Source organism: Falco biarmicus, chromosome 19 (genome assembly GCF_023638135.1).
Source record: "Falco biarmicus isolate bFalBia1 chromosome 19, bFalBia1.pri, whole genome shotgun sequence".
Lineage (NCBI taxonomy): Eukaryota > Metazoa > Chordata > Aves > Falconiformes > Falconidae > Falco > Falco biarmicus.
In genome coordinates this window covers 5,277,238-5,289,187 of record NC_079306.1, presented here as the reverse complement: position 1 = coordinate 5,289,187, position 11,950 = coordinate 5,277,238, and the positions used below count along the sequence as shown (strand labels likewise).

The 11,950-nt window shown below is 51.7% G+C and overlaps 1 protein-coding gene across 10 annotated transcripts in view; it reads left to right on the top strand.

Moving 5' to 3' along the window:
* The first annotated feature begins 755 nt into the window (after window positions 1-755).
* Window positions 756-11,950, top strand: part of ARNT (aryl hydrocarbon receptor nuclear translocator) — a 29,124-nt gene continuing 17,929 nt past the window's right edge. For 9 of the 10 annotated variants that reach the window (XM_056322308.1, XM_056322305.1, XM_056322302.1 and 6 more), the window contains exons 1-2: window positions 2,990-3,136; window positions 10,910-11,021. In XM_056322308.1, coding sequence (XP_056178283.1) covers window positions 3,112-3,136; window positions 10,910-11,021 — 137 coding nt within the window. In that variant the 5' untranslated portion in view covers window positions 2,990-3,111. Of the gene's footprint in view, window positions 910-1,246; window positions 1,347-2,989; window positions 3,137-10,909; window positions 11,022-11,950 lie in introns of those variants that run through there. The other variant, XM_056322301.1, reaches the window with a different exon arrangement.

Here is an 11,950-nt window from a genome sequence, read left to right as displayed (position 1 = left end):
GGCGAAGTCGCGCGCGGCACCGCGCATGCGCTGGGGGCGGGGCCAGGGCCGCTTAAAGGCGCAGCGCCCCCAACAAGGCGCGGTGCTGCCCCCTGGGGGAGGGCGTTGGGAAGGGCCCGGGGCCCTGAGGGGCCGCGTAGGTCCGGGGGTGTCGGGGACCCACAGGGTGCTCGGAGGGGGTGGGTGGGCTTTGGGTGTGCTGGAGAGCTCTGAGGGGCCTTGAGGGGGGTGCTGGGGAGCTCTGTGGGGGCTGGGCTGCTGGGTGATGGAGCGCTCTGAGCATGTCAGGGGTCTTTGGGGGGACACTGGGGAGCTCTGAGGGTGCTGGGGGGCCTTGGGGTGCTGGGGGGCACTGGGGGTTCTAAGGAGCCTTGGGGTGCTGGGGGGCACTGGGGAGCCCTGAGGGTCCTGAGGAGCCTTGGGGTGCGGGGGGGCACTGGGGAGCCCTGAGGGTCCTGAGGAGCCTTGGGGTGCTGGGGGGCACTGGGGAGCCCTGAGGGTCCTGAGGAGCCTTGGGGTGCTGGGGGGCACTGGGGAGCCCTGAGGGTCCTGAGCTTCCACAGTGCTGGAGGGCCCTGGAGTGCCGAGTGGCCCAGGGTGTCTGGGGGTGCCGTGGTGCTCGGGGGGCTGGGGGTTGTCGGAGTGCCCTGTGGCGTGGGAGGGCTGGGGGGTGTTCTGGGGGCTGTGATCCTGGGGGTGCCGGGGGTCCCTGGGGCTGGCTCAGTTGATCTGCTCCTCTTCCCAGGTGGAGGTTGGGATGGCGCTGTAGGGATCCATGATGAGCTTGGCGCACCGCACCATCATGGCCAGGAGGAAGAGGCACATGAGCACCACGAAGGCCATGGCGAAGCCCTTGTCCACATCCACTGCCGGTGGCACGGTGACGTTCTCCATGCAGGTGGCCCTCAGGTGCGTGGCCCCCGTGGCATCCCTGTGGGGCAGAGGCGGGCGGGATTCACAGGAGCCGGATGGGTGGCAGTGCAGGGGAAGTACCGGTGGGGTGGCAAAAGCGGCCAAAAAGGGGAAAACGTGGCTTCGAGACCCCGCTGCTCCCTGTTGTGGCTGCTGGTGGCAGTTTGGGGGACACCCAGTGTCTTCCCATCCTTGTCCCCGACACCCTCGCCACAGGGATCTTCGTTATCTAATGCTATCACCCTCCCAGCTTCCCTTCCCTGCTCAACCTCCTCATTTCCCAGGAAAAAGCAGGTTAAAACACCCCTATTAAGTTGTTGTTGTTCTTTCACAGGACGCTGTGTTAGGTGCAGCGGGTGCGCCGGGGCTTGGCTGACCCCCAGCAAAACAGAAGCTGGCTGGGGTTACAAGCAGGACAGGAGGAAAAACCACCAGTAAGCAAACAGGGGTGGGAAAGGAGAGTTTTCCCGTTACTGAAGAGAGACGTTTGTGGCAGCAGAGGGATAATTAGATTTGTACAAGGTTGGAGGAGAGGTGGAGGCTTGTTGAGTGGCACCAGGAGAGCCATGTGGACCGAGCTCTGTGTATATAGGCGTCTGCCTGTATATATATATGTATGTTTGGGTTTTAGTGTGTTTATAAAGCTAATGTGCTCCAGGAGCAGATGACCACAGCCCTAACTACGCCAAGGACAGCAGAGAAATCAACAAGACCAAGTCCTGCAGCCCCCCAAGACTGCAGGAAGCCCCCAGGGTCTCAGCCCTGTCCCGGCTGGGGCAGCTCCTTACCTCCCTCCGGTCAGACGGACGGATGGACGCAGGCTGTGCCCCTCTCCCTGCCCCGCTGTCCCCAGCTCCGCACCGTGCCCGGCTCTGGGTGCCTGCTGTCACCGGGCCTTCATGAATACTGCAGGAATGTGGCGGCGTCGCCTTTCAGACGCTCCCAGTAAATGGGGAGAAACAATCCGGCAGATTAAATTCTCACCCGCTATTTCCAGCACCCCCTTTGCCCAGCAGACAAAGGCTCTGGGGTCCCTTCGTGGGTCTTACGGGCCTGGGGTGAGCCGAGGGGGATTTGTCCCCAAAATCCAGCAGGAGCCAGGTCCTCCCCAGCCTGCCAGATAATTTAGAGCTGGTCCTTGGTTTATTTCAGACTAAATGGGGGGAAAAACTCTTTGAAGCTGCGATGCTTTGTGCTTTGAACTGAGCCGCCCGTTTGGCTCTTGCGAAACGGCCTCACAACAAACCGCAAAATAGTTTAAACGCCGTAGAGACACCCCTGAGCCCACGAGTGAGTTTATTTTATTCACCCCCCACCCCCCGGAGGAAAAAAGATCGCTCTGAGAGTGAGGCTTTGCTGTGAGTGCCCCCCGGGCTGGCACAGGGTGGGTTTTCGGGTGATTTTTCGGCAAAGGCTGAGTTCTGGGGTCTTGCCAGTGCAGCGGGAGCGGGAGGGGGGATAAGGGGACGTTACATCTGCGGTTGCTCTGTCCCAGGGTGCAGTACCCTGGGGTGCAGTGGTGGACCCACACCCCGTCTCGGCCCCCGCTGTGATCACGGGGTGGCCGAGGCTGAGACCCGCGAGCCACAATCACACAAATTAATGCTTTACCGGTGAAGCCCCAAGTCCCAGTCCTGGCCCAAAGCCCTGTTCCAGTCCCGAGCCCAGTTCCCACCCAATCCCCATGCCCAGGCAGAATCCCTAATCCCAGTCCCAACTCTAATCCCAGTCCCAACCCTAACCCCTGCCCCAGTCTCAACCTTAATCCCAACCCTAATCCCAGTCCCAATCCCAGCAAGATTTCTGCCCTCCGCCAAAAAAAAAAAAATAAATTTTTTTTTTTAAAAAAAGAGCCCCAACACGTGACGTCACTCAACCCGACCTTTAACTCGCTCCACGCGCGCGTCCCTCCCCACGCGCCCCCGGCGTGGCCACGCCCCCTCACCGGGCCACGCCCCCTCCCGTGGTAGGGGCGGGGCAGGCCCGCGCTCACTCTACCCTGCTGGCCGCGCCGTCGGGGGCGTTCACCACGCCCCCCTCCCCGGCTAGACCAATAGGAGCGCCGCAGCTGGCTCCCGCCCCGCCCCTCGCGGAGGGCAGGTTAGGCTGCGCGGCAGCGCGGAGGGTTTTCCTGTGCCGCCATCTTGGCAGTGGCGGTGAGGAGGGAGGCGGGGGGGCGGCTGCCTGTGCGCGCCGGCCATGGCAGCCACCGCCGCTAACCCGGGTGAGCCGGGGCTTCTGGGCCGGGTGGGCGCGGAGGGGCGGTTGGGCTGCGGGAGTCGTGGGGAGGCTGAGGGGGTGCTGGGGGGGTCGGCTCGGGGCGCTGAGGGGGCCCTGGGCCGGGCAGGGGGCTGCTGAGGGGCCCTGAGGAGAAGCAGCGCTGGGCGGAGGGAGGCTGGGGCGGGGGGCTGGCGGTGCCGTTAGCGGGGCTGGGCTGGGCTGGTGGGGGGGGCTCGGACCGGCCCGGAGCGGGGCTGGGCTGGGTGGAAGTTGTCACCCGGGGCTGGAGGCTTGCGGGGAGCTGGGTCGGTGGGGGTGAGGGCTTGGCCGGGGACGCTGAGGGGCTATCCGGAGCTTGGGGGGCTGGGGGCCACCCGTGGGAGCCGGTGTGGGAAGGGGGCGCCTGGGGGGGGCCTGGGCTGCTTGTCAGGTGGCAGCAAGTTGGGAAGGAGGCACCTGGCGGAGCGGCAGGTGGTTTGGGAAGCAGGTAAGCTGGAGGGGGAGAAGGAGACCCGGTGCGAGCTGGTGATACCGAGGAGCAAGATGCTGGTGCTCGTCTCCGCACCCTGAGCTTCGAGGGCTGGCACATGCCGGCGGCGGTGGCCTGCCTGCGGGGGTCTGGCTTCCATCCTCTCCCTCCCGGGGGGGGAGCAAACACTAGTGGGTTCTCTTGCCTGTGTTGTCCTTGATGGTTTATGTTGGTTTGAGGCCCTTTCTATGCTGTATGTCTCATTGAGCTTTTATTAATTAGCGACAGACAAAATCTGATGTGCTGTGTCGAAAAGGTTTTTTACAAGTCTCCTCTCTACCTGTTTAAACTGCTGAGCTGAGTAGCTGGTGCGTACGGAAGGGTGTGAGTGCCTGTCAGCAGAGAGCAGAATATTCTTTCAACTTCGGCTCCCTCAGGTCGATAACCAAAGGGTGACTCCCTGTTTGGAGGAAGCTAGAAGTTGGTGATACCTGATGCCTGCTGAAGCAAGCTGCAACTTTTGGGCTTTTTCAGATTTCTGGCTAAATTGCTCTGAAATCAGTATGTGTCTGGAATAATGCAGCCTCTGAAGTTGTGATGGAATTACAACGTGGCGACTGAGATCAGAATTTGAGCTTCTGTGTTTTCTGGGCTTTGTGTTTTGGGTTGGTTTGGGGTTTTTTTTGGCTTGTGGTTTCTGACTGTTGTGGCTTGAGGCTGGTGAGGTCTTGGTTGGCATGGCCTCTACAGGTTTATTGAGGACAGTTCAATGTAACTTCTGAAGGATGATTTTTTTGTTTTCTAACGATATAGGAAGCTATTGTGGCTTTAAATATTGAAAACATTTTGGGTCATTTGTCTGTGGTGATTCTGAGGCAAGCGTGCAGAACTGGTATCTGGAAATATGTGGTTGTGGTTTCACATAATGATCTGAAATTCCTCAGCGATCAGAAGTTAGAGATGGCGTGTTAGGAAAAAACACAAGAACTCCTTATTCAGTTTGGCAAAAATACATCTGAAATGGAAACTGTCAAAGTTGTGATCCCATCCTGCAGCAAAATACGCTTTTGGCTCGCAGCAGTATCCCATGAAAGTGTGAGATTATTCCAAGTAGTAAAATCTCAGTCATGTGTATTGGTGGTGGTGTGGGCTTGATCAGGAAGTTCATTTCTTCTCCTGCCAGCGTAGTGCTAGATCGAGGTTGCACGGTTTGGCGGACAAAGGATGCGTAGCCAAATGTAAAGCAAAAAAAAAATACTGCTGCTTGGGGTAAGGATGGAAAATGTACATTACGAGCCAGCTCTATAGAATCCAGTGAATGAGAAAGGAAGATACTCGTGGCTTTAAACTGTTCGTGTATTGCAGAGTGTTTATATAAGTGTAGTCTTCGGAGCTGCGTGATATTTTGCCTAATAGGAAAGTTTGAAACAAATTTGCAAGGAAAAGAGAAAGAACTTTCAACATCTGCATTTAATATTTATAGCTTCAGGCAGACTGACCAATATTAGCTTGGCCATTTTACATGGGGGTGGGGAATACAGTCTGCATAAGCGTTATATACATGGAGATTATCAGTAAAATAAACTACTTGTGAAAGTTCTTTAAAAGCTTGGTCCTCTTCTCCTTGATGTTGAAAAACAGACTGCAGGGCTCCAGTGAATACAGGCTAATGCCCCCAAATATGCTGAATGTCCTCACAGCTTGAGCAGGCCGTGGCGAAAGATGGGGAAAACTGACCACAAAAATAAGTTAAAACTTTTTTGTGTGTTCAAACTTATTGGAAAAATAAGTTGGAACTTATTCCAAGTGTTCAGACTGCAGCTTGTGTTCAGTGTTGTGCCATCCTGGGCCTTCTGTCCTTCCTCGGAATGCTACACCAGCAAAGGAGATCACCTTAGAAACATGTGAGAGAGATGGATAAAGCACTTTCTGTTTTTTTCAGATAAACTTACTGAAAAATAAAGTCTGCAAAACTTTTCTGCTTCCTCATCTTTCCGAGAGTGAGGTTAGCTCCTGTGCAGTTTACTGGTCTTGTTTAACTGAAAAAGACTTAAACTGTGAGTTGTGCTAGATGGAAAGCTTTCAGTTGTGCCAATTTAAGCAAGTTTTATGTTGTTAAAATCTCCTGGTTAGGAGTGAAAAGTGAATAGCTTCCACCAACCAGGAGGAAATACGAGGAGGGATTTAAAAAAAACGTGGCTTGCCTTACTTGCATTACTTTACAGGTTTTATTATTAACTTGGACTATTAGGATATTTCTGGTGCTGGCTGGCTGAATATAGGATTCATCAGCTTCACTTTAAACATTTACTTTCCTGAATGCATGATTTCAAACCCTTGAAAATGGAAGGTGCATTCTTGTCTGTGCTTTTTTTTAGTTAATTTCTGTAATGCTTCTTGGAGAAGGTTCCCATGGGCATGAAAGCGCTGAGCTGGCATTGCATGGGAAGTTCAAACAACCTAAAAAAAAAAACACCACCTACTTTAAAAATAAATCTCTTTAACGTACCTGAGACACAGAAATGGAGAAGCTTTGTAAATACAAAGCCAGGTGCGCCGTTTGGACCGAAGCCTCACACATGGGAGTGAAATGCAAGTAGTTGTTAAAGTAGCATGCTGTTTATCTTAGCAGCTCTTATCTGCTCAAAACCTGCTCTAAACTTCCTTTGCTTTTTTTGAGAGCTCACTAATGGCTTAAGTTTAAATGAGATCTTGCTATGCTAAAATGCGCTGGTGGATCCTGAGCCTTGGCGAGCAACTATATGCTAAAAGTCTTTGCAGCAGGAACCACCGTTTTTGCTGTGCTTTGTACAGTGCCTGGCTAAGTGGTACAATAAAAATGCGTTTAAGAGCTACGGCAGGCCCTTCTCGTAAATAACAGTTTTGAATATTTTCTTTGACTTTATTTCTGAAGCTTTTTCACTGTTGAGATGCCAGTAGTTGCAACAGAGCCCTTCCCAGGAGAGCTGGGCTGGAAGTCTGGCTCTCGAGATGACATTCCCTTAGCGATCTTCCAGCCTATTCTGTTCTGGGTCGAACTGTTGCCTGAATTGTGGTTGTGCTTGCAGATTTGTATTCAGTTACAAATGAGGATCTGTAATTTCTCCAAGCCGTCTCTGCTTATCTCTTCTGGCCTTAATTAGATTTAACACATGCTAAAGGCAAGCAGGGATTGATTCTGGAAAGAGCTGGAACAGACCTAACAAGGATGTTGCGCTGTGAAACCCACCCTGCCCTCTGAGAAAGATCAACTGGGACTTCTGGTGGCACATGTGTTTTTTGAAGAAACCACTTCCGAAATGAAAATGAACATTTGTCCTGTTGATCTTAATATTGATTGTTTCAAAGGAATATGTTCCTTGCTTGCCTCTTTATTTGGGACGAGATGAAAAATGTTGTTCTCACCATTTTGGATAGCTAAGCATCCTGATATTTGGGAAGTGCTAGTCACTGCTCTGAACAGCAGCTTTCCCGGTGATGGTAGTTTAAGTTGTGAAACTGGTGTTTCTTGGTTGTAATGTACCGGGCTTTCTTAGAATTGGTTGACTCTGTTAGCTGGATCTTTGTCTCAGGTTGCCTCCAGCTACTCCCATCTTGCCTTTTACGCTTGGAGTCGGTGGCTTTCAAGTGCCAAAGTGGAGGGATTTCTGCTTTTCTCACGACGGGCATCTGGGCCAATGGATTTACGGAGCACGTGTGCACTGGAGACGCCTTCACCACCCCGCTGTTACTGAGTGCGAAGCTTTCGGAGCTTGCATTGATGGGTTGGGTGCCAGCAATTCCACGCTAACCTCGGTGTATCGTTGCTCCGGGGCTTGTGTTTGGATTGGGGTAAAATGGGAGTTTTGAAAGGAAGCTTTGCATTCGTGTGAGTGTCCTAGAAATTCTGAAGGGTGAAGAAGCTCGACAGACCTCTTCCCATCCCATCTGGCTGCCCCACGCTCTCCCTGTTTTTGGGGTAAGGATGTGGTAGAGAGGCTGGTGGGTCATGTGAAAGAGTACATAACCATGTTGATGCTCTCCCTCACTGTGCAGAGCAAAATATTAACCAGTTGACACTGCCAAATCTCAAGATACTTTATGTTCTTCCACTTGTGAAAGGGCGCATTGTACCACGAGAGGGAAATGTTTCCGAGTAGGAAGCTGAAGCACGAGGTAAAGTGGTTTCATCGTGACATGCTAGTCCACGCAGCAGGCTCCTTGGAAATATCAAAGGCTCAGATGAGGCATTTGAAAACAAACAAAGACGCCCTCCCTCCCCCTCAACCCTATTTAAAAGTTAGTTTGCAGAGGAACAGCACAGTGTCACTTCCTTCCCTGCCCAAAAGCGGAAATTCCTCTCTCCTTAATAAAATGATTATCTGCTGTGCTCCAGAAACTTGATTTCAGAGCGTGGCGTTTAAATACGTATGTTGGAAAGCCACAGGCTCCTGGGAAAAAGGAATAAACCTTCTGACCTGGTTTACTCACACTTGAGGCCGTGTTCCGCTAAACAAAGACCTTTGATATCGGCCCTTTCTGCGCCTTGGGACTTCACTTGGAAATAAAGGAAGGGGCACAGAGGGTCCACGCAATCTGAAATCGAGCGGAGAGGAGATGGCAACGCTCCATGGTCACAGCGTGGAGGATGGAGTGCGAGGAGGGCCGACCTCCCTTTATTTTAAGTGCATCACATCAGCTGACTTGACTTTATCACATAGGGACCGGTTTCCCAGCAGAGACCTTACGTATCCACATGGTGAAAACCACTAACCTCAAATAATCTTCTGTCTTTTAAAAATTTGCGTTTCTATACTTGATTCTTTGTTCTCGGATATTTTATTTTTTCTTGAAACATCAGAGAACTCCTTGTGTTTTGTTGCTGTAGTTGGTGTTGAAATTGGGCGTGCTCACTCATGCTGTTGTTTGGGACTGTTATTGTTGGCCCCTTCAACTGCTGAGCGCTGAGCTGGATGCTTATTCCATATTTTAGCCACCCTTGGGAAATACTATGGACTGGCAAGGAAGAAACTTCTTCAGCAATGCCAGCTGCTCGGAGGAAAACAAATCAGGCAGTAATAGAGGCTAGCAGTATTTCTGTGGTGAAAGATTATTTATATTTTAAGGGTTTTTTTTGGGTTTTTTTTTTTTTTTAGAAATACCAGAAATTTTGGAGCATGTTTTGTGAGAGCTAGAGCTGTTGCTGCGAGCCAGCTGCTGTGATCCAGCCGCACTGCTGCAGAGGTGGTTGGGCTGTTGCACAGCTCCGCTTTTCGCTGTGACTGTCCAACGCTGGCCGTACTGCTGAGATTAAACTGCTGTCGGGTTGAAATCTGATTTCAGGAACTGTAAAAATACTTGTTAAAAGCCAGATGTACCTATGATATTGAAAATGTGGGGTTTTTTTTTCCTTTTCTGATGCTAGGCACGCAAAAGGCTGCGTTTTATGTTTGATGAGGTGAGAAATAAAAATGGGCAGCGTTGCACAGAAGCTTGCTATGGCATAACTTGCCATTACTTTTGAGGCTCGGCTTGGCTCCGCCAAGATTTGACGGCCTCTCAGCTTAACCTCTGGGTTATTGCCGTATTTATTAAACGTAACTTCGATTCTTTGCCTTGTCCCACCAGTTCTGGCAGTGTTTCCCGCGTGAGCAGCTCTCGGTGTACCTTTTTGCTGTGGGTTTGGGAACCCCGGCGGTAGGCTTGTGTGTGCGTTGGGTTGGGTTTTTTCGGTCCCCTCCGCTCCGATAAATCAGAAGCGGTTTGTCCGCTCTGTGCAGCTCCGTTTGCAGAGGCTGAGGTGGGGGATTCTCAGGCTGGAGCCAGGGTGGCTGCTTGGGTTGCAGTCTAGCAGTCGGGTAGCAGCAAACTTCACACCCCACGACCGCTAAAATGGGTACGGAGCTGACTTATTTCAAAACCACGAAAAAACGCCTTCTATGTTGAAAAGCCGCATCTGGTGCAGATCGGACTGTGTTAACATAGAGGAACGTTGAACGCAGCTTCAGGCAAATCCAGGCTGAGCAAGCTTTGAAGAGCTACAGAACCTCTTCTGCGTGCTCCCAAGCAAGTGGGATTAGGGAAGAGCCAGGCGTGAGGACGGGAGAAGTACGGCACAGTGTCTGCTATCGAACACTGGCTCTCGGCTCGCAAGGAACGAGAAATCCCTGCTGGTGCTGGAAGGAGCTGGGAGCTGCCTGTGGGGAGGTGAGGGGGGGGGGCGTTCTCGGCACCCAAACGCAGGGCTTGGGAGCCCACCCTGCCCACCCAGCTGGGGGGCGGCTCTGTGCCTGCGTGGAGAGCCCAGGCTCTCTGCTCTCATTGCGGGGAAAAAAAACCCCATAACGCATAACAGGCTCGGGCCTGCCATCTGACTTGTGAGGGCAGCGCATCAAGTTCTCCGCTTAGACACTTCTTTCTCCCATACACATAAAGGGCTGGTTTTCATGTCTCAAAGCAGAGGTTTTATTTTCTCAAATGTTGTGTCTTAGTGAGACCTCTCAGAAGCAGCGCTGCAATGTTGTGTGGCGCCGTTTCTGAAGGCTCGCCAGTTCCACACTTCTCGAGAGCTTTACCTGCCTGGTTCGTCTCTTAGAAAGCACTGATTGAGTTTCCTACTCCTTGTGCAGCTTTTCTACATGTAAAACACAAGGTTTTTAGCTCCAAGCCAGACTGCTGTCCTGCTTAATGGGGGGTAGCATTGGGTCTTCCCTGAAATCACGTTGGTTTGCTCTGGGTGCGTGGCCAGTTGTGGAGGAGCATAGGTAGGGACTGGTAATCAAGCCTGTGGTGCCCTCAGGTCAGTACTGCTGAAGAGTAGAAATGACTGAAAAATCATGGTTTTCAAGGTGCCTTACAAGTGTCTTGGTTAATTCTTTGTCTCTTAGACTGGGAAATAAACGCTCTTCAAGAGGCAGCATTAATGTTATTAGGCAAATGCCCAGCTCTCCTCTCCCCTTCTGTGTACCCGTGCAGCCAGCATATGAGAATGGGTTCAGCCCCTACCCACCAGCACATCGGGCTCCTCCTCTCTCTAAAAAGAAGACCACATCTTTCAGTTTAGCGATCTAAGCTTTTGAGCTTATGAAAACAGCATGTGCTCAAAGCTTGAAATGGACCCTTAGCACAGGCTCTGGAGAGGCAGGAGATGAAAGGACTAGAAACAGACATTGCACAAAATCTATCCACATCAGATGCTGAAATGCAATTCCTTTTAATGGAAGCTATATGTGGAGAATACTCCACCCTCTGAACTAGAGGGGGATTTGACGTAATACTGGTTTCTTTTCTTTTCTTTTTTTTTTTTTTTTTTTCCACTCTCCTGTTTAGAAATGGCATCAGATGTTTCCTCGCTGGGTGCAGCTGTCAGCTCTGGGAACCCTGGAGCGGGTGCGCAGGCTGGAGGGGCCATCGTTCAGAGAGCCAACAAGCGGCGCTCTGGGTGAGTGTGTGCTCGGGCTGTGGGCAGTTTGTACTTCTTTGGGGGGAGGTGTGTGTGCAAAGCGTGTTTTCGAGGAAGCGCTCTTCTCTTGAAAGAGTGGTTGCCCTTGTGACGAGGAAAATTGTCTACCTCTAAGCAAAGAAGCTTCCTGGTTCCTTCAGGTGCGCTGATTCCAGTCCCTTTACTTCGTAGTGGTACGCTTTATGCCAATCATACGCACTAAAGCCAGGTTCTGTATTACATTAAAAAAAAAAAAAGGTATTACAAAGTTGAGTTGCACCTCATGGGAGAAGAGGGTCACTCACCAAGGATTGAGGGTAAAGAGGAGTCACTGAAGCAGCGAGACAAGCCAGTTACTGCAAGAGAGGCAGAACAGAGAACACAAATGTTGGGGCCTTACTGAAACCTCTGCAACTGTGCCCTCTCTGGGAGGGGGTGGGGGGGAAGCCGCAATGTGCTTGTGGTAGGCTTTTTGTTTGCTAAAAATGCCTTTGCAAATTGAAAGGATATTGAGTGGCTGCTCTGAAATTCCTGGCACAAGAAATTTCCTCTTAATTTTCAAGCTAATTAAAATCTCTCCCTGCCCCCAGCCCCCAGTCACTCAAACTCTTTCCTCCACCTCCATTTGCTGGCACTCCCGCTCCCCTGCAGCTCCTCCCATGCTGTCTGCTACTTGTTCCTCGCACTTCATTTACAAACACGCATGCTGCTGAGCTGCATCTACATGCCAGTTTTCCATCCCGAAGGGGAGTGTGGCGAAAAGCCTTTCCTCTGTCCTCCCACACTTGTTGGAAATGGGGTTTCGACCCTGTTAGAGCAAACACGGCAACATCGTCTGCTCTCGAGCTAAGGGCGCTTACTGTGCAGGTCACCAGACTGAACTTTAACTCTTGAAGTATTTTGCCCTCCTCTTTTTATTTTTAAATGCA